This window comes from Heterodontus francisci, chromosome 23 (assembly GCF_036365525.1).
Source record: "Heterodontus francisci isolate sHetFra1 chromosome 23, sHetFra1.hap1, whole genome shotgun sequence".
Classification (NCBI taxonomy): domain Eukaryota; kingdom Metazoa; phylum Chordata; class Chondrichthyes; order Heterodontiformes; family Heterodontidae; genus Heterodontus; species Heterodontus francisci.
Genome location: NC_090393.1, coordinates 27484758 through 27507549, shown reverse-complemented (window position 1 = coordinate 27507549; position 22792 = coordinate 27484758). Strand labels below are relative to the sequence as shown.

At 41.9% G+C, this 22792-nt stretch overlaps 2 protein-coding genes across 9 annotated transcripts in view; one reads left to right on the top strand and one right to left on the bottom strand.

The window, feature by feature from the left end:
- The window catches only part of emid1 (EMI domain containing 1), a 426608-nt gene extending 404884 nt beyond the window's left edge, over nucleotides 1-21724 (top strand). For 3 of the 6 annotated variants that reach the window (XM_068054890.1, XM_068054887.1, XM_068054889.1), the window contains 2 exons: nucleotides 1228-1318; nucleotides 19829-21724. In XM_068054890.1, coding sequence (XP_067910991.1) covers nucleotides 1228-1318; nucleotides 19829-19959 — 222 coding nt within the window. In that variant the 3' untranslated portion in view covers nucleotides 19960-21724. Of the gene's footprint in view, nucleotides 1-480; nucleotides 566-1227; nucleotides 1319-19828 lie in introns of all 6 variants that reach the window. The other 3 variants (XM_068054891.1, XM_068054888.1, XM_068054893.1) reach the window with 2 other exon arrangements.
- Nucleotides 21725-21874: 150 nt separating this feature from the next.
- rhbdd3 (rhomboid domain containing 3) overlaps nucleotides 21875-22792 on the bottom strand; it is a 39518-nt gene continuing 38600 nt past the window's right edge. For all 3 annotated transcript variants that reach the window (XM_068054895.1, XM_068054898.1, XM_068054897.1), the window contains one exon: nucleotides 21875-22501. In XM_068054895.1, coding sequence (XP_067910996.1) covers nucleotides 22345-22501 — 157 coding nt within the window. In that variant the 3' untranslated portion in view covers nucleotides 21875-22344. The remainder of the gene's footprint in view (nucleotides 22502-22792) is intronic.

Here is a 22792-nt window from a genome sequence, read left to right as displayed (position 1 = left end):
TGCTTCATTAAACAAAGAAATATGAGCATGCTGATCTGTCCTTGTTTCGCATCCTGCCTTGTACAACATTTCAAGTAATAATGATATGCAGTTATTTAAGATACAAGTTGCATCTGTACTAAAAAGAAAAATTCACCACAGCCTAAACCCAAAGTAAATGGTTTGAACATAATGTTTGCATTCTGCCTAGTGAATAATCTGTTAGATTTGTTAAGAAAAGTGTTCCAAGCTAGCTTGTTTGGGAGTGTTTTTGAAATGTCTGAGCTCCAGATGAATGCATTGCAATGACTACCTAAAAGCAATATCTAAATGTTTGCAGTTTAGAGACTGAAATGGAACCTGCATGCTACTACTGCCTTTGTTTTGGTCATTCGTATGGAATGCTGAAATTGAGGCCAAATCCCTACCAAAAACAAAGGAGGATATGACAGCAAGACAGTTGCTGGCATTTCCCTTGATGGCTGTATCTGTCTTCCACAGGGGGAAGGTATACACCAAATCCGGGAAGCTTTGAAGATTTTAGCAGAGAGGGTATTAATCTTGGAGACTATGATTGGTATTCATGGTGAGTAAAGGGAATAGAAAGATGTTTGCACTGAGTTTAATGGGCAGGCACAACAGGTCACACAACAGAACATGAAAATGTCTAGTGTTTAATTCCCAGCTTATTTTCAACAATTGCTTCTGGTTTGAATTAGGTAAATCATATTTGATTTAGGGAGAAAGTTATACTTAAAGTAAAGGGTGCTAATCAATATTGACGAGCAGTGTTCTTTATTGTGTGTCTGAGTGTGTGATGTCCAATTCTCAGTACAAATCCTTACTGTAGTGCTGTTATTTATGTGTGTATGGGGTTAACCAAATACCCAGACACTGCAACAGTGGGAACTAGGAAAGTCCATGATATTTCAATGGAAACATTAAAATGATCTGAAATTTACAAAGAAAAACCTGCAAATAATCTAGAAAAAGTGTCATATTTACCAGCTGATGTTGTTGGTTTTATTTGCAGTTGAGCCATTATCCAAAATCTTACAAATAGCTACTTAATAAAATTGGACTTCTTTCCTTCTTGAGTGTTATATAAACAGGTATATTTACCAAGGTGAATTAAACTATTACTGAAAGTAATAAGAACATGGCTGGCCTGGTTCCCAAGTCCTGATCATAACTATGTTTTAACTGGGGAACAAAACATTTTCTGTTGCTGTTTTCAATCTCCACCAGGCTGTTAGTTGGCAGATGTTCCAAGATCTTCAAGCTGAATTAGAAGTTCTGGCTAGAAGGGTAACCTTACTGGAAGCCATCGTGTGGCCAGGTAACCAAGTGGTCAACTATTAAAAGTTGCAGTATTCATGCCAACAAATGGCTCCAAACATTTTGTAATGACTGAACAGTCCTCCATAGATGGTGATAGAAATGATGAGGAGTTATATTTCATTACACTAATATTATTACTGTGGTATTTTAAATAAATCTCTGATGACCCTCGGGTAACAGATTAAAACAGGCCAGTGTACACTCTGTGAACTCGGTGTATGATTCTGACAAAGACTGATCCTGTCAGTGACAAAAATGAGACAAAATTCAGCTTGAATCCATCAAACCATCTTCAGTTTTACAAAAAGCTTCCTCCTGATTTCACAACTTCCAAAATATATGCAGCACAGATCTTCACTTTGCAACGGGCAGATTGAACAAAATCATGCCAGGAACATGTAACGTAAGTGAGAATGCTATGAAAAATATTATACTACATAATATGGACAACAGAGAGCACTGGACTGTCATCATTCAACAGCCTAAGTTAATGGGCAGATGGAATTCAACATGAAGTCATGAGAGTATGTAAAAGTGAGAATGTATAGTGCATGTTAAATGATAACATGCTTGAGATAATAGAGCAGGGAAGAGATGTGGGGGCTTTGTTCAACCCGTTCTTAAAATGGTTGGTTCATCGTTCACAGGTAGGCAAGAAAACAAAAAGTTCTTATGTATGGTTAAGTAATGTTGAAGTTGTATCTGGACTTGAAGAAACTGCATTTGAAGCACTGTGTTCTGTCTGGTCTCCATATTATAGAACAGATATATCATTAGTGGAGGATATACAGAAGAAGAATATAAGGCTAATTCCTGACCTCAGAAGGCTGATCCATGAGGAAAGATTGTCTTTCCTAGGATTTTGCTCTTTAAAGAAGAGGATGAAGGGAGACTTAATCTAGATGTTTTAAGATTGGCTTTAAAGAATTTAGATTCAGGAAAGTTATTTTTGTCAGATGTCGGATTCAAGGACTAGATGACACCATTTAACAATAAGATGGTTGAAGGAAAATAAGAAATTTCGACGATCTTTTGTTTTAATAAGATGATGATGAAATTGTGAAATAGATTACTAGTGAGAGTGCTGGAACAAAGAGCCAATACATAACAATAAAAGCAAAATACTACAGATGCTGGAACTTGGAAATAAGAACAAAGTGCTGGAAGTACTCAGCAGGTCAGGCAGCATCTGTGGAGAGAGAAGCAGAGTTAACGTTTCAGGTCTGTGACCTTTCATCAGAACCAATGCAGATATTTTTTAAGGTCTGGAAAGTTCCTGTTAATGAATGGGATACAGGATTATCAGTTTTAGAATCTCTATGTAATATGTAATCACAGAAAGGAAATTTATGGGAGGTTTGGAAAGGTAGGCTAGATAGACCAATGGTGTTATCTTGCCAAGACACAAGACATTACTATGCTGTTAAAACTGGATTACAAACCAAAAACTTCAATTTATATAGTGCCATTAGCATAGAAAAAAAACAAGATGTTTTACAGAGAAAAGAAAAAGTAATGAATGCCAAGCCATTATGAAAGTGTTAGGAGTTAATTTAAGTTTGCTTGAAGAGATGGGTATTACTAACACTGACACAATGGACCAAATGGCCTCCTTCTGTGTTGTAATTTTTCTATGATTCTAAGAAGGCGAGAAAGGTAGAGCAAAAAGTGGAGATGAAAGGGTTTGGTGAAGGATTTCCGAAAATAAGGCTATGTGGCAGAAGGCATTTTAATCAATGGTGGTATAAAAGGAGAGGAATGCACAAGAGCCTGGAGTCAGGGAACCAAAGGACGTATGAGGAAATGCTGGTGGTGTTTGTAAAGATAGAGTCAGCGAAGGCCATGGTGGAATTCAAAGATGAATATTGTAAATTCAGTATGTTGGGAGATAGGCAGCTTCTGTAGATCAATAAGGATGGAAGTCATGAGCTAAAACAACTTAGTACAGGAAAGAATATGAGCAATAGAGTTTTAGACAAGTTATGGGAGGCTAATATTGGAGAGATTGAGATGACATAAAGATTAACTGAAAGCTGAGTGAAAAGGACAGCTTTTTAAGATTTTTAAAGGTGAAGAGTGAAGTGGTGAGGCAAAGGGATTTCAATGCAGAGAAATGTGAGGTTGTTCATTTTGGTAGCCAGAACATGGAGAGCCAATATAACATAAAGGGTACAACTCTAAAGGGGGTGCAGGAGCAAAAGGACCTGGGTGTATATGTCTATACGTCATCGAAGGTGGCAGGACAGGTTGATAAAGCAGGTAATAAAACATACAGTATCCTGGGCTTTATTAATAGGGGCATAGAGTACAAGAGCAAGGAGGTTGTGTTAAACCTGTATGAGACACTAGTTCAGCCTCAGCTGGAGTACTGCTTCCAGATCTGGGCACCGCACTTTAGGAAAGATGTGAAGGCATTGGAGAGAGTACGGTAAAGATTCATGAGAATGGTTCCAGGGATGAGAAACTTCAAGTATGAAGACAGATTGGAGAAATTGGGGCTGTTTTCCTTGGAGAAAAGAAGACTGAGCGGAGATTAGATAGCGATATTCAAAATCGTGAGGGGTCTGGACAGAATAGATAGGGAGAAACTGTTCCTACTCGTGAAAGGATCGAGAATGACAGGGCAAAAGAAGCAAAAACTTCATCATGCAGTGAGTGGTTAGGATCTGGAATGCACTCCCTGAGAGTATGGTGGAGGCAGGTTCAATCGAGGCATTCAAAAGGGAATTAGCATGTTATCTGAAAAGGAAAAACATGCAGGGTTACGGAGAGAAGGCAGGGGAATGGCATTAGGTGAATTGCTCTTTCAGAGAGCTGGTGCAGACACGATGGGCCAAATGGCCTCCTTCTGCGCTGTAACAATTCTGTGATTCTGTGAAATAGTAGGATGGCTGAAGGCTCTGTCATCAGTGGGGGAGTGGGGGGAGGGGAATTCGGATGCACAAAATAGCAATGTCAAAACTGAAGAAGCAGAGGGGATATAAGGCTGGAGGAAATTACAGACACTAAGGATTTTGAATTGAGGGACAGGCAGCCAATGTAGATCAGTGATGAGTATCGATGAGGCTGATAGACGAGCAGCACTGATCTGAGTGCTGAGTTTTGGAAAAGTTGGAGGTTAGAGAATGGGAGGCCTGCAAGGAGGACATTGAAGCAGGCTTCTCAACATTGTGGTGGGAGGGAGCATCACAATTGAAATCAATCCATCTTAATTAGTACTTACACATGCACAGGGTGACTAGATAATTGATCACCTGTTCACAGTTGCTATCAAACAACCCTTGCTGGAAAATATACCTCAGTGGACAAAGCTTGACGGTGAATCCCTCCGTGGTTGAACGGCCTTCTGACACTCACTACCTGGGCTCACACAGGAAAAATGGTTACTTGGGAGAAGTATTCCAGCTTCTAGCACATGATGGAACCACATAGCAGAGTCACTGTCTTCAGGAGAAGTAACTCAAGTCGTTAAAATTGACTGATGGAGGAGAAAATAGTCAAACAAAATAACAGCTGCAGCAAAGGTACTGAACAATAACTGGTGACCCTGCAACCATATCCCAGGAACACTTAATGGACGAGGGGAAAAATGACAAAAAATAACATTTTTTATAGCATCCTCAAACATATCTTGCAATGCATGAAATTGTAATGTGCATTGCAGGAGAGTAGTTAATGCTTTATGCTCTAGCACTTACCCCTGCTTTTCTCCAGCTTTTACACTTATCCTATAGCTATTCTATAGACTAAACTTGACTTGTAACTTGCCATTGTAAATACAACTCGAAAGTATTGCTTTTATGCTATTTTATAAAAATAATACAATACTTGACTTTTTTTAACAACTGAACTATAGAAATGACAATGCTACATAGTTTATTCTACACAAGCCACCAAGTCTCAATGTGTATTCTCTGTGTAAAGAGCCTATTGCACTGATTTCGACAAACAAGTAAATGGCTAATTCTTTCACCAGCAATTTTTTTGTAAAATTGAGTTGCAGTACAAAAGCACGGACACACAATTAATATTTTAACTAAAATTAAAGTGCATTCAAATGTTGTGAATCAAACGATAGACAATATAGATGGTTGTAACAGTATTAGATATTAAATTGAGCTCCTTGTGTCTCTCAGTTTTGTCTCGTGATCCTTATTTTGCAATAACTATTTAAACCTGCTCCACATAATCTTTCAGATATACTTACGTCTTTAAATTTAGCCAAAGAATATATTTGTGACAGAGAAATGTGACAGTTTTTAATGATGGCATATCAGAATTATAATTCATCAAAATGAATCAAAATTATTTATAATGGTATGAAACTTTTTTAAGTAAATAGTTAAGAAATGTTGTGATAATACTATAACATAGCCTTTATGAGATGGGAAATTGTTTGTTCTATTTGAATAGTGTACAAAGGGCCAGTAATGGAAACTGCAACTTTTAATACATTACACATAAACTGTGCATATTTGAAATATATGTTAAAGCCTTATAGACACAGCCCTGCAAACAAAATAATAACATTGTGATGCTTGACTGGCTACTTTTCATTGATGCAAGGAATGTGTACATTTTTTTACGCAATGAGTTATGTAATATGATTTTATATTTTGTGAATATGTCCCTGCAGTCATTATGGTTTAATGATTTTCTTCACATCACATAGCTTTAACATCAGGTAAAAGCAAATTCAAAAGTCAGAGTAACCATGGGAGGCTGAGCTGAGCTCAACATCACACTCGAAATCATCACACTGCATGAGATGGTTTGATATTAAACATATACATACATACGAATTAGGAGCAGGAGTAGGCCATTGTTCATTGTTGATAATAAGTAACAAAACTAAGAACCAAATTACTTCTTACTGAGTGACTTAATGAAATAGGTTTTGTAAATTTTAGTCCAGCGAAGGCAGCATTTGCTTCAGATGGGAATTCTCAGGTGCTGCATGTTGTGTTATTGCTTTGATGCAGCCATAAGGTACCAAACAATCTTAAGTTGAGTGGTCATAAAACTGTGGGTTCTTTATTATAGAGTAACAGATTTACAAGAGAGCTTTATCATACATGTGTGACTAGGGGCTGGATTTTGTGTTGAAGGCAGGGCTCCTGCGCCAGGCTGAACAGGCAGGGGAAAGCCTGCCTCTGCCTTCTCGTGCCCCCCATCCCCCTCCAAAGCGATCTCTGGTCTTTTTAAATCTAAGTTTCGGAGGCCGGGATCCCCGTCCCTTCAACAATGGCCAATAAAGGGTCAGCAGCTCAGCAGTATCGGCACCGTCACCGGGAATGGTGGTCACTGCAGGTACTGCAGAGGCCTTGGACCCAGGCCCAGCGCTGGAACTCTGGACCTCAAGTGAGTGAGGCAAGGTCACTGGGGCCAGTTTGCAAGGCCGCAGCGTTGGTGGGTGGTCATGCAGCCCAGCAGAGCTGGGGGGGGGGCCTGGGGGATAAACTGGTTACAAGGTATCCTCTCTGCATGGCGGAGGTGCCCCCTCCTCCCCTCCCTGCCACTGGTACGATCCCAGCGGCAGCAGTAAGAGGCCCACAATTGGCTGTTAATAGGCCATTCAAGGGCCTCATTTGGCCTCTGGGTGGGAAGGCCATCATCAGCCTATTCTGCCGCCAGGAAGATCGCTTGGTGATGGAGAAGCAATGGGCCCTTCGCACCCACCGCCACCTGTCGCGATACTCCATGTCCCCTGCCTTCGACCCCACCTCAGGGGGCCACATAAAATCCCAGTCAAGGTGTATTACACAAGTTCAACTAACTGATCACATGCTGAATGACATCACTTCCTGTGATGATGTGTGGATTACTTACATGTTAAAGTAATATCACAACAACCCCCTTTCCTAAAATGGAAATACACAAAAAAGAAAGTATGTACATAATGGAATGAAACAGCATTGAATAATAATTATACATGTATTGATTCTAATGTCCTTTAGTCAAGTGTCTCTGAACTGTACAGGCGATATACTGACTCAACCTGATCTTGTCACAGTGTATCTTGGTTGAGAACTAGACCTGTCAGCATTTTTTTGCTTTTGCGTGTATTCTGACAGTCATCCTGTGCTTGAGTGTTACGCTTGTCACTTCCCTTGCTGCACTCTGCAGATCCGAGTGTGACCCTGTTCTTGATGTAATAGGATTGTCAGGCACAATGTCGTTAGTTAGTTCTCTTAGTTGACATCAGTTTCTTCTTAGCACTGTGCTGTTTGGGATGGTTACTTCATAAGATCTGGGATCGTTGCTGACTTTGGACACTTCTGCAGGGAAGCACACTTTTTCTTGTGGATGAATTACCCTGACTTTTAGCCCTATCTGTAATGGTGGTAGGTCCACACCCATGTGCTTATCATCTTTTCTTGTTTTGCTAGCAGCCTGTCTTGTATTGAGGATTTCATGAGATGGTGACTTGGAATTTTTGTCTTAACCTGTCTTCCAAATATGATTTCCGTAGGGGCTGGCAGCCTTATGTTGATTGGTATCGCCCTCAAATGTAACATGTATGTAGATCCTGTTTTGTTTCACAACACTTTACAATCAGTGATTTGATTGTGCGTGGCATTCTTTCTGCTAGGCCATTTGGCCTAGGGTAATATGGTGAAGAAGTGACATGGTTTACATCCCATTTCCTACACGCATCCTGAAATGGATTGGTAATATATTGTGGACCATTGTCCGATACTATCTCTTCCAGGGGACCAAACAAGCTGAAAATTGTGCTGATGGTATTGGCAACTGATGTGCTCGAAGTGTTCCTAAATTGACGTAGTACCGGAAATTTACAATAGTAACTGGTGATCAACAAATAATCATCACCTTTGATTGTGAGGAGATCGGTGGCTATCCTTGACCAAGGATGCGATGGGATGTCGTGAGAAAGGACTCGCTCTTTATGCTGGCTTGGTTGGTGCTGCTGCCATGCATCACATGACCTTACCACTTGCTCAATTTCACTGTTCATACCTGGCCAGTAGAGGGTCTCAGGCACAAATCTTCTAGACTTATCAACACCCATATTAAAGGCCTGCTACCTGACCCAAACCCAACGAGACCTGACGACATGTGTTGGGTCAGTTTGGGCCGGGGCCAGGTCCGGGTTGGGCCAGACACGCACGGTAAGTGCTCTGCTGGTAAGTATTGAAATTAAAAAACTTACCTGAGCTGGGAGTCCGTGACGAAACTGAGGCTGCACAGTGAGCGAGTGACGTCACTATGACATCATCACGCATGCACTGCAGCTTCGTGGAGCTTCCCAGTCGGAAGGTAAGTAAAGGGATGCTCGGGTCAGCTCGGGCTCGGGTCAGGTCGGGCTTGGGGCAAAATCGGAGGGACTCGAGCTTGGGTCCACTGTAGTTCGGTGGGGTTCGAGACGGCTTCTTTTTCCCAACTTGAGCAGGCCTTTAACCCATATGCCCGATATGCAATTGTGAGAGGATGTCAGGGCAAAGATTTTGTCCAATTATTACCTGCCTGCCTTTGAAGATAACACCGCTAGAAAGTCCCAACTCATCTCGGTATAGCCAGAAGGTTCTGAGCTCCCCAGGAACCTCTTGTATGCTGTCAGGGCATTGTTTAACAATGAGTTGTATAACATCTTCAAGACTGGGTATGTAGAGGTTTCTTTCCGTAATTCTTTACGCTTCTTGTGCCGAAAACACATCAAATCAACCTGGTATGCATTTTCCAGCTTGATGTCAACCTGCACGACTAGTGGAATACCTTCACGCTTTCTGGGATTAGGTAATCTGCTTAAAGTGTCAGAGGTCATCATGAGATTTCCTGGCTTGTATTTGACCTTGAGTCATATCCTTGCACTTTTATCAACAGGCGTTGTAGCCAGGGAGGTGTGTTTTTGAACAGCTTCTGCCAGATCATTGCTAATAGTTTAGGATCTGTTTTGACTACAGAATGTTTCCTAAAGAGATAAGTGTGAAACCTTGTGATTCCGAGTACCAGTGCGAGTGTTTCCCTTTCTATGTTGGAATAGTTGGCCTGTCTAGAGGATAAGCTTTTCGAACTGCAAGTGATTGGACATCCATCTTGCAACAAACATGCTCCAAGGCCGTTTTGCAAAGATCTGCTTCGAGAATGGTATCCGTGTTAGATCATATTACTCCAAACATGCATTCGTTGATAATGACTGCTTCAACAAATCGAGTGCATGCTGGTAGTCCTCATGCCACAGAAATAATGTTTCCTTTCTGATGAGTTCCCGTAGAATTGAAGACTTCTCTGAGAAATTTGAAATGTAAGGAGTTAAAAAATTTAAGAGACCAAGACATCTTTGCAAGTCTTCTTTGTCTTGTGGGCTTGGCATGGACTGAATATCCTCTATCTTGCTGGGATCCAGTCTTATGCTCGTGTCTGAATAAATGGAGCCAAAGAAGTTGATGTGTCTCATGTTTATGGCACATTTCTTACTGTTGAACACGAGGCCCTCTTTCCTGGCTCTTTCCGTCAGGATATGTAAATTCCTGTCATGTTCTTCTTTTGTGGTGCCACAACTGCGCTATCATCAGCGATACATATACACCCTAGCGCATTCTCTGTAATGTGATACTGAAATAAATCCTGGCTTACTGATAAACCAAACAGTAGATGCAAGAAGCAAGAAGCCAGAGTCCTGAAAATCGTTCATTCTTGTGAACTTTCCTAGATATGGATCAACCAGTACCTGTGCTTTGCATCTAGTTTTGAAAAGAACTTGGTCTTTGCAAATTTTGGATGCAGTTCTTCTAATGTGGGAATTTTGTGAGGATGACGTTTCCACACCTTGTTTGCTTTCTGGGGTCCAAACACACCAGGATGGTGCCATCTTTTTGACTACAGCCATTCCCAAACTGTGCTGTTGAACACGCCTAATGATTCCTTGCCTCTCCATAGTATCCAGCTCTGTTTTCAGCTTGTCCATAACGTGGATACTGCATTTCCTTGGCGGATCTATAGAAGGAAATATGCCATCGCTCACGTAGGGCAGCGTCTCCTTTGAGATTTCCCACTGTGTCAAAATGGTCTGGGTACATTCTTTGTAAATCTTGGATGAACGCGATAGGGTCACACCTGTTCTGGTTGTGTGTCTTTGGCACACTGCTGATCCTATGGATTGTCACAATTTGAAGCTTGCTACATGCTGGTAGGCCTGCAACTGCTGGACCATCTGTGTCGACAATGTAGTAAACCTGTTGTGACCAATCAGAAGTTCCATACCTGGACTTCAATCTTAGCATACATACACAGTTGATCAGTGTAGCGTTGTACACTGTGAGTCTTGTCTTTGTTGGTTTTGTCATGGCTTTCCATCTTGCCAGGTTCATGTTCCTTACTATTCTCAGCAGCAAAATATTTGCACTTGCCCCGATATCAACCTTGAGCTGCAATGTGTGTTGTCTACTTTTCTCTGGGCATACAATGTCAATGGCGGTGAATGCTTCCCACATTGTAATCACATCCATTTGGTGTGCAAGGGTTACTGTGTGGAAGGCTTGCTCACATCACTGTCAATCTCGTGGACATGTCTGCATTTGGTTTGGCCCTTGGCGAATGTATCCCTGTTTCTTCTACAAGATGGTGTCTGCTTCATGTCAGATCATAGTCTGCTGTGACTCCTGGCCAATTTTCCATTCTTAAAGCTCCTGCACAGCCTTGCCCAGTGCCCTTTCTTGCCACACACCTTGTTGTCCATGTAGGCAGAACAATTCCTCGGATGGTGCATCAAGCTGCACTTGACACATATCTTGCCTGGCTGAGGTGGCCTGGTTACCTCGCCTATGGTTATTACACCAAGTGCTCGTATGCACTGCCTGCTTGCAGCAAATGGCCTCAAATTTCCTGCCTTCTTTTAGGAGACTTTCAACATTGTACTCTTTTTCCTTGTCTAGTAGCTGTTTCTGAAAAGCTTCTATTGGGGTAAATGCAATCACCAAACTCCATAATCTGTTCTGATAACTCCACCTCAGAGAAATAAGAGTTTGCCTTTCTCACAGCACCCACTCACAATTTGGTCAATGGTCTCTCTTGATTGCTGCCTGTATGTTATAAGCTCTAGGCAATGAATTCTGAAGTCCATCCTGACCTTGAGCTGGTCCTATTTGCCAGTTCTGAAGAAGGGTCACTGACCTGGAATGTTCACTCTGTTTCTCTCTCCACAGATGCTGCCAGACCTGCTGAGTATTTCCAGCATTTCTTGTCTTTATTTCAGATTTCCAGCATCCACAGTATTTTGCTTTTATTATGTGTGACTAGGTGTTTTGCACAACTCCAACCAATTGATCACATGTTAAATGGCCTTACTTCCTGTGATGATGTGTGGAGTACTTACATTATTAAAGTGATGATCACAACACTGCATTTGGCATTTTTTTTTTAGAAAACTCTCAATTCTCATTATCTTTTTCATCTTGTATACAGGAGCATTGTAAAACTTAGACAAAATCTCACGCATTAAATTATCATAGAGCTCAGCAAAATGGTTGCTGTCTCTTTGAATTTAAGTTCAATCGCTCAAGCTGTTCATCAAGTTCTAACTTTACATCTTTATGCATTTACTTCCATGTTTTTTCTTTGTTTCCCTCTCCATTGCAAAATGCTGAGCCTATTTAAAGTGAAATGATCTGTTCTGCAAAAGTAACACTATTTCTCTCTCATCTGTCGTCACAGATGCTGACATTTCAAAAGTGCACGTCTATCCGAATATCAGTCTATCTCAGTAAGACTTGTTCCCATTCCTGCTTTGCAGTTTTCACTGAGAAGAATCCCACGGTTCTCTGAGTAAAAGGGGGCTAAATTGAATAGCCCCCAAAAATGGGCACGAGGATCACAATGTGTGGTCAGCCTAGCATGCTGTCTGCTACTCTGAACGATCTCATCGTCCAGGGATGCGTAAGGAGGGGGCCAATATCGTGAGTGGCTAGCACCAGTTAAAGCTAGTCTGCGCTGCTTAAGGCTAACCTGCACCTCTTAAAGGGAAGGTGCATTGTGGCTGGAGCAGGTACTGGGAGTCATGGTTGAAGAGAATCTGACCTAGGAAAGAGTGAGGAATGGCACATGGAAGAGAGAGCAGGTTCCAAGGATTTCAGACGCTGCACTGGAGGTCTTGATGGTGGAGGTGGAAAGGAGGAGAGAGGCCCTATATCACCAAGGGGAAATGAAGGCCTCCAGATACATGATCAAAGGGCAGAGGGAGCAAATAGCCACTGCCAGGAATCAAGCTTTGAGGACCTGGATGCTCTGTTGCAAGAAGTTCAATGACGACCCACAAGTGGTCAAGGTGAGAGAATGCATCTTCAAATACCATATCCTACCAATTGCACAACTAGCCTCAGACACTGCTCAATTCACTATCACTCACATACCAACAATCTCCATCAATCAGGACTCATGCCTAACATTCATTTGCTTCACCTTGCCCTCACACACTTAGCACTGCTGCAAGCCTCACACCCACATTTCGCAAGTTGCACACACTCCCAGCTATTCAACCATGACAGCCACATCAGCCAAACAGATTACACAACGCTCACTGACGCACGTCTCTCTCTCTTGCAGGACGAGGTGGTTCATAAACAGAGGCAGCTGGAGAGAACCGGATGGGACAGGCATGCCTGCATGTCGTAACCTCCATGGCGGTACTGGTGCTGGCCAGTATTGGAATGGCCATTGCTGAGACTGTGGCTAGAGGTAGGGATGAAACCATTGATGATGATGGAATCCTTATACCTAATCCTACTTCTCACATCCCACTTCCCCCTCATCCCACAAACTCTTCTGATTTACAAGCTGCAGATGGTATAAGCATACTGCACCACTTGCTTTCCTACTTGCCAGCACCATGTGAAAAAATTTCTAAATTCACTTGTAACAGCCCTTCAAAACACTCCCACAGGGGCTGCTGAGACCAAGTGGGCCCACATCAGAGACGCCATCTATGAGTCAGCTTTGACCACCTACGGCAAAAGTGCGAAGAGAAATGCAGACTGGTTTCAATCTCATAATGAAGAGCTGGAACCTGTCATAGCCGCTAAGCGCATTGCACTGTTGAAATACAAGAAAGCCCCCAGCGAGTTAACATCCGCAGCACTTAAAGCAGCCAGAAGCACTGCACAAAGAACAGCCAGGCGCTGCGCAAACAACTACTGGCAACACCTATGCAGTCATATTCAGCTGGCCTCAGACACCGGAAACATCAGAGGAATGTATGATGGCATTAAGAGAGCTCTTGGGCCAACCATCAAGAAGATCGCCCCCCCTCAAATCTAAATCAGGGGACATAATCACTGACCAACGCAAACAAATGGACCGCTGGGTTGAGCACTACCTAGAACTGTACTCCAGGGAGAATGTTGTCACTGAGACTGCCCTCAATGCAGCCCAGCCTCTACCAGTCATAGATGAGCTGGACATACAGCCAACCAAATCGGAACTCAGTGATGCCATTGATTCTCTAGCCAGCGGAAAAGCCCCTGGGAAGGACAGCATTACCCCTGAAATAATCAAGAGTGCCAAGCCTGCTATACTCTCAGCACTACATGAACTGCTATGCCTGTGCTGGGACGAGGGAGCAGTACCCCAGGACATGCGTGATGCCAATATCATCACCCTCTATAGAAACAAAGGTGACCGTGGTGACTGCAACAACTACCGTGGAATCTCCCTGCTCAGCATAGTGGGGAAAGTCTTTGCTCGAGTCGCTCTAAACAGGCTCCAGAAGCTGGCCGAGCGCGTCTACCCTGAGGCACAGTGTGGCTTTCGTGCAGAGAGATCGACCGTTGACATGCTGTTCTCCCTTCGTCAGATACAAGAGAAATGCCGTGAACAACAGCTGCCCCTCTACATTGCTTTCATTGATCTCACCAAAGCCTTTGACCTCGTCAGCAGACGTGGTCTCTTCAGACTACTAGAAAAGATTGGATGCCCACCAAAGCTGCTAAGTATCATCACCTCATTCCATGACAATATGAAAGGCACAATTCAGCATAGCAGCGCCTCATCAGAACCCTTTCCAATCCTGAGTGGCGTGAAACAGGGCTGTGTTCTCGCACCCACACTTGTTGGGATTTTCTTCTCCCTGCTGCTTTCATATGCGTTCAAGTCCTCGGAAGAAGGAATTTTCCTCCACACAAGATCAGGGGGCTGGTTGTTCAACCTTGCCCGTCTAACAGCAAAGTCCAAAGTACGGAAAGTCCTCATCAGGGAACTCCTCTTTGCTGACGATGCTGATTTAACATCTCACACTGAAGAGTGCCTGCAGAGTCTGATCGACAGGTTTGCGGCAGCCTGCAATGAATTTGGCCTAACCATCAGCCTCAAGAAAACGAACATCATGGGGCAGGACGTCAGAAATGTTCCATCCATCAATATTGGCGACCACGCTCTGGAAGTGGTTCAAGAGTTCACCTACCTAGGCTCAACTATCACCAGTAACCTGTCTCTAGATGCAGAAATCAACAAGCGCATGGGAAAGGCTTCCACTGCTATGTCCAGACTGGCCAAGAGAGTGTGGGAAAATGGCGCACTGACACGGCACACAAAAGTCCGAGTGTATCAAGCCTGTATCCTCAGTACCTTGCTCTATGGCAGCGAGGCCTGGAAAACGTATGTCAGCCAAGAGTGACGTCTCAATTCATTCCATCTTCGCTGCCTCCAGAGAATCCTTGGCATCAGGTGGCAGGACCATATCTCCAACACAGAAGTTCTCGAGGCGGCCAACATCCCCAGCTTATACACACTACTGAGTCAGCGGCGCTTGAGATGGCTTGGCCATGTGAGCCGCATGGAAGATGGCAGGATCCCCAAAGACACATTGTACAGCGAGCTCGCCACTGGTATCAGACCCACCGGCCGTCCATGTCTCCGCTTTAAAGACGTCTGCAAACGCGGCATGAAATCCTGTGACATTGATCACAAGTCGTGGGAGTCAGTTGCCAGCGTTCGCCAGAGCTGGCGGGCAGCCATAAAGACGGGGCTAAAGTGTGGCAAGTCGAAGAGACTTAGTAGTTGGCAGGAAAAAAGACAGAGGCACAAGGGGAGAGCCAACTGTGCAACAGCCCCGACAAACAAATTTCTCTGCAGCACCTGTGGAAGAGCCTGTCACTCTAGAATTGGCCTTTATAGCCACTCCAGGCGCTGCTTCACAAACCACTGACCACCTCCAGGCGCTTACCCATTGTCTCTCGAGATAAGGAGGCCAAAGAGAAGAGAGCACCACAATCCTACCCTTGTGCCTTTCTCTTTCAGAAATCTGAGAGGTGCAAACTGGCCAGGCAGTGGAAGATCACGAAGAAGAGAGTGATGAAGAAGGTACATCACCGTCATTTGAGTTCACACTCTCAGCCACCAGCTCAGACACTGACACTGGAAGTATTTTAAGGAGTGGGTGAGAATCTACACATGGTGAGATACCAGGCATGAGTGGGCTGCAGCTAAGGCAGGGCGCAAGAATAACACAAGAGCCAGCTTGCCAGAAAGTGAGATTGCACACAGGTTCCGCTGCAGATTACTTAGATGAGGACTTTGATGGGACAGGCTACAGAAGAATGCTGATGGGTATGTCCAACAAAATGCTTGGTGCATTGGGAAGCCTACCAGAAAGCCTGTGGTCAGTGTCAACGAGCATGGAAAGGTCCACCATGAATTTGGCACAGGGCTTTGTGTCGAGATTGGAGCCCATCTTTTCCAGCATGGAAGTGGTGGCCAACTCCGTTCGCATACTTACGGACTCAACCATGATGCAGTGTCTGATGGCTGATGTCTCTGCTTCCATTGCTGCACAAGGAGCCACCACCCAACATCTGAATACTGCAGTGGAAGCTCAGAGTGCTGTCATCATGGCTGTGGAGTATAGTGTGCAAAGCAGCCATCCAACAATCTGTCCTCCAAGAGATTACTAGGTTTGCTGAGATGCTGTCCTGGTGGAGTGGCAGTGGCTCCACGGAGCACAAACCGCTGTCCTCTCTCAGGATTACAGCATTCGTCTTCCCACCCTGCCACTCTGCCAGTGCCCTTTTGTTGCCGGTCAGCCAGCCTACCCAGATTGCTGCCACCCATGCCAAAAAGGTGCAGTCTGCAGACAGGCCTGCTAGGCCATATAGCTGATGGCAAGGGCTGACCCCTCAGGATGGCGAGTTTGTGCAGCATTCAGCAGATCCCCACAAATCTTGATACCTGCTCTGCCGAGTACTGCAGGGTCCAGGCAGCAGATGCATTGTTTCAGCCCAGCAATGGACTACTTTATCACATTTCGGGTGGCAGCATCGTTTTTAGTGTATCCATGCTGTGCACATGTGTGTGGGTTGTGTACTGGAGTCATCAGCAGATAGTCCTTGTCACCCTTTGATTTGCCATGGTGGCTCAAATGCAGCTGGCTCAATGGACTGGAGGAATTGTGACTGCTGCCAGGATACAGGGCACTGGTGTGCATGATTCACTGCCTATGGTCGTACATCCGCTGGAATCCCTGTTGGTTCTGGTATGGGGTAGAGCTGGCATGCGGCACCTGTAAAGGGATGTGTGTGCAGTCAATAGTTTACTGTACCATGGGAAACCTGCAATCCTAGAGAAGCCGCATGCTCAGTCCACCTGCTTGTCTCTGGAAAAAGAGAATGAAATGTAGTTAGTTGTCCTCAGAGACCTCAGTGACCTCCTTTACTCAATAGTGGACGGCAAACTGTGAGGTTGCAAATAACTCCAGCTCCAGCCTGGAAGGAGCCAGACACGCGAACTTTCATTGCCATGGTCAACATCATAGTCACTGGCAATGTGGTCCTTGTCCTGCTTTGAGGTTGCAGTTGTGGCTGCAGAAGGTGGCAGATTGCAGTGAGGAAGTCTTTGCTGAAGTGCAGACGTCTCACACATTGTTCCTCACTGAGGTTCCGGTAGGAGAATTGCTCCCTGAAGACCCTGAGTGTACATGGCCTCCTGTTGAGAGCCCGTCTCCCCCTTTCAGCCGCTTGTTCTGCTCTGCATGCCTCTGTTCATTCCCCAAATCATGCTGTATTCCAAGTGGAATGCCTACTAGTGCACCCATGTCTCGGGACAACTGGTTTGTGCAGAAGCAACAAACTCAGTAAAAAGAAAATCCTTCAGCACACACCATTCCCTGTATACTTTTGCAACTTGAAACAATTAGAGAAAGCACCAAGCACTTGTAGAATTGTAGCAATAGCGAAAAGAAATAAACCAACAACTAACCTGTAAGTAGTTGATGATCCCTTTCAATAGCACTGGTGTGGGGAGTTCCTCCTGCTGCTGAACTGCCTGCTCTGCATACTTCCGACTAATGTTCACTGCACGTGTGCTAACGCCTGCAACAATATGGCGTCTAGCACAATTCACCCCTCGAGTGTACGTGTGTACTATAGACACTTTTTTGGAGCTGTAAGGGCACTCATAGCACCCACAAAAAGGACATTAATGCACCCAATTTCTCGCTCATAAATTATGGGTCCCCATTTAATACTGAGAAGAGAATTTTTTTCTCTCAGTGGTCATTATTCTGTGGAATTCTCTTCCCTAGAAAGCAGTGGAGGCTGAATATATTCAAGGCCGAGTTAGATTTTTGATCGACAAGGGGTTCAAGGGTTATGGGGGCATATAGAAAAGTGGATTTAAGGCCACAATCAGATCAGCTATGATCTTATTGAATGGCGGAGCAGGTTCGAGGGGACAAATGGCCTACTCCTGCTCCTAATACTTCTGTTCTTGTTTGCCTGTTCCTACTCCTATTTGTTGAAAAGGCAGTTCTTTAAGACAAATGTTGACTGATTTTATTTTTCTTCATTTTTTAACCTATTTATAGTGTTGTCATTGTCTTTATATTGTACTTTAAGCAAAAAGTACCTGAATTCACATTGCTCACAGTTAAACTGAAGTAACAAGCGTTGGAGATCTGAAATAAAACTGGAAAATGCTGGAAGTACACAAGAAGGCCATCAGCTTCTGGAAAGAGAAAAGATAGGTTCATGTTTCAGGCTATTGATCTAATTGTATCAGTATTTAACCTGTTTGACATGCATCCTCTTTGTTCTGGTCAATCCTAAAAAAGGGTTTCCATGTCTTATTTTTTAATACTCTCTGGAAACATCAACCAATCTTTTTTCAGATGCTGGGCATTCCTAGTATTTTCTGTTTTTATTGTAACAGATTATTGCACTTGCCTGATCAAACTTAAAAGTCAAAGGATAAATTCTTTTTTCTGATATATTGGCCTGTGCAGTGTTGTTAACTGCTGAAATCATCTCATGTACACTAAAACTGAGGGAGCTGCCACATATCCATCAGATGTTGGGTGGAAAGGGCTGATTGATAAAGGGTAAGCAAAGAATATTCTTTAAAAATATATAAACTTTAGATGGTCCCCAATTCTTTGTAAATCTGATAAAATGTAAAATCTGAAAATATCACTTTTATGTTTTCATAAATTTCTTTACTAAAAATTCTGTATTAAAATGAGAGAAACAACACAAGTGAAATTAGTTGTTTTGACCTGAGTACAGCAATTAAACAGGCTAATCAAATCACCTCATCTTTGGGTCTTTAAAGATCCAGACTAATTTGTCTTGGGAACTCTCTTCCTCAAATGGCAGCAGACGCAGAGTCCTTGAATATTTTTAAGGCAGAGGTAGATAGATTCTTGATAAGCAAGGGGGTGAAAGGTTATCGGGGGAAGGCGGGAATGTGGAGTCGAAGTTACAATCAGATCAACCACAATCTTATTGAATGGTGGAGCAGGCTCGAGGAGCTGATTGGCCTACTCCTGTTCCTAATTCTTATGTCCGTACTTTTGTAGACTAACTTCCCTCCATTAGTGGCAAACCTGGAATTTCCGATTAAATCTCAACCAAGAATTTCCTATCCATTCCACCATCTTTGCTAAAAGTAAATTCCTACTGCAACAATAGAAGCCTGGAAGTGACTGTAAGTGATGATCCTGCACAGAGAAGATTTTAATGGGTTTTAATTCAGCTGTCAGAATTTTAAAGGTAGTCTGAAAATTAAAAATGCTGTTACCAAAGGAATGCTTTATGCATTCATAACAAATTTCTCACTGCTATTTTAACAGGAATGTTAACCCATTTATATTGAAGAGCAAAATCATTAAAATAGCAGAGGAGTTTTATACAATAACGCATAATATATAGTAACATTGCTCACAGTCATTTCCAGGCTATGTGTTTCAAATTCTGGCAACTAAATTACCCCTAGTAAAACGTTATGCTCCAAAGGTCAATATCCTAAATATACAATTCAAACTCCGTTCTTCAAACTAGTGCACGTCCCCCAAATGACTCCACTAGATGTTGCTATGGGTGACTTGAAAATGTAAAGCTAAAATTCAACAAATCAACTCATGATAACAATAACTTAATTTGTTAATTATTTGCCTCCTTGTTCTTTTCTTGTAGATTCTTATTATAACAGCTCTCTTACAATACAATGAACTTGCCTTTAATTTTTTTGCCCAACTCAATTTACTATGTTGTCTTTGTCATAACAGAGCCTGACCATGGATCTGGAGTAGATCCTTACGCTACTGTACCTCCAAATTTCTTCAGAGGCAAGCGAGGCAGCTTTGCAGCCTACAAGATTATCTCACACAGGCTTGCACATAAAACTGAAGAGAAATGATTAAGGACAATGTAAATGTCAAAAAAATTTAAATTGTGTGGTGCCTTCCTGAAACAACACGTGGTAAACTGGGGTAAGCAGATTACCGAACCACTGGAACTGTTCATAAAGCGTTTATTTGTCCTGTGTGTAATACATCAGTGGACTAACTTGATTTGCCTCGTCCAACTGCGGGCATTTTGCTCTATTCATGCTGAAAATGACTTGTGTTTTAGGCTGCTTTCTTAATGGGAATCTCAGAGATCTGGAATAGCTATGACAAAATGTACCACCATTTGATAACTATTGTGTTTTTTTTCATAAACGTAGCCTCTGGTGAATATTTCATAAGGCAGCCACTCTCCTATGTTTGTGAATGTGTTTACTTTGCATTTACTTTCTATCACAAGTAGATTACTTTTTCTAAATGCTGTATAATCATACTATTGCCAGTTTACATTATGTATTTCAAAAGATAAATTAGTTTCATTACATGAAAAAAAATGTTTAATGAGACACTGTCCCTTGGTCACCTGCTTCCATATCGTTCTCTCCAAAATGATCAGCTGTTCATTTTATGCCAGATTATTGACTCTTTGTTGGATGAGTCCATTCCAATTTATGAATCTAATAATCTCTGTGCACTCAGGGTGTTTTTATTTTTATTTTTGATTTAAAGTAAGTTTCCCAGTAATGATTATCAATTGGAATGTAAACAGTTTTAGATCAAAGGGAACAGTTATAGTGATCCATATTTTTAATTTTTTTCTCATTTTTAGAAGGTGACTTAAAAGATCACGGAATACAAACTTGTTACTTTGCAAGTAGAGTAGATGCATTGTAATATTCACTTTTAGAGCCCACCTTCCCCGATTGGATATTTCTGAATGAAAGCCGTCATCAGTTTGCATTTAAATACATTCTTTACAACTGGAATGAATGTTTGGGAGAAGTTTAACAAATGGGATTCTGTCTCTTTAAATTATATTAACTACTTTACTGATACTCTTACATTTAAGGTAACAGCAGTAAGGAATAGTAAAGCAAATCTTTTTTAAGTGAGCCATTCGAGTTGTTTTCCAATGATCAGATTAGATATAATTTAGAAATTTTGTTTGGTAGCATATTGAAATGATCCATGCGTTACTCAAAATATTAATCTCAAGGAACACTGCCTTTTCCTAATGAACATTACATACTAGTAATTCCTAAAACATTTTTTATCTTATTAGAAGTTGTGTATTTTTAGCTCAACAGGGCATACATTAAAATAGATAGCGAATCAACAAAAAGAAAATGTGGATTAATTGCACATCCAATTAATGCTCACTAGACAACAGAGGACTGCTACTTAAAATTCTAGATCAAAATAAACAGGACATTTCACCATCAAAGCAAGAAAATGTACTGAGTATTTATGTACAGATATCTCTGAATTTGTACTTGAAGGTAGCATTTCAATTACAGTCATTTTGGGCTGTAACAGAATTGTGTGTGTCTTAATGGTGCTCAGTGTGCAGTGTTTAATTTCACAATTAAGGCAATATATGTTTCTGATTTGATTTGCTATTTGTTTATCCACAGATTCTGTATCTTGACTATGGGCTTTTAATACAGGTTGCTAGCAAAAGTATTCACTTATCAGTATATTTACAATGTACAACTTTTGGTACCACTGTGTTTTCATATACAGTCTTAAAGGGCGTACTTATTTTCATGTACAGAGCACTGTTTTATACCAACTATGAGAAGCGTGTCAAAAATATTCATTAAAAGGTAAATTAAGTTTTTTGACCTTTTCCTTTTGATGCTTTTCTTTGAATTTTAAAAATACTTTTGCTGTATAAAAACAAGAAAAAAAACATTTTATAGATTACTTATGTGACCAAAGTAGGTTACAGGTTTAAGCTGTGGTATTTTTGGAGGAAGCAGTTTGAATTCATTCTAATGTTTATTCACAATCTCCAGGACATTTCACATAATTCCAAACTTACAGCGAAATAAAAATTTAATGCTTAGCTGTACAGAAATGCTTTAGAACTATATATTTCACTTTAATTGACTGTAGGCACCATTCAGCCTCATGTCAAATATTCCTGACTTGACTCAGACGTGTGGGAAACAGAGTTCAAAACATCAAAACCATATCTGCCTATGCAGTATTCCTTTCAACATATATAAATATTACTGACCATTACTGAAAATGACCACTGGGCAAGAAAATTTAACGAACAATTTTATTGGTACATAGATGCATATCTACAAAAATGGACTGAACTGGGTTCGTATTTAATTTTTGTGACCCATTCAGAAGTACCATGGAATGTCTGTATTTAAATCTGCTTTCAGGAGCCTGGCAAGACATTTGCTCCTGCAGGGAGCATAATTTATCAGTATCAATGATATTCACTTGGATGTCATTTTTGCCTTCGCTGTCACAACAGCATCCTCTCCAACTTGGTCTTCCACTAGGAGGTTAACGGCACTCTCTACTTTTCCCGAAGCAGCCAGCGCTAAAACAGCCTTTTCAGTTGAAAAGCCCATCTGTTTTAATTGCTGTAGTCTGAGAGAGGCATAATGAAAGCAAACATTAAGAAAGCAATATATTGCATAAAGGATTATATGCAGTACATGTGAAAATGATATCCAAATTATATTTCTACTAATACAATCCAATGAGACAATGGCAATCATTTTCCAACATAAAAATTTCGTAAACTAGGTAGTTCATTATATGGACACAATGGGATTCATTTTTACTTTGGCTGTTAGTTTAAAATGGGCAATATCGAATTACAAGATCATAAGAACTTTAGGAGGAGGATTAGGCCATTCGACCCCTTGAGCTTGCTCC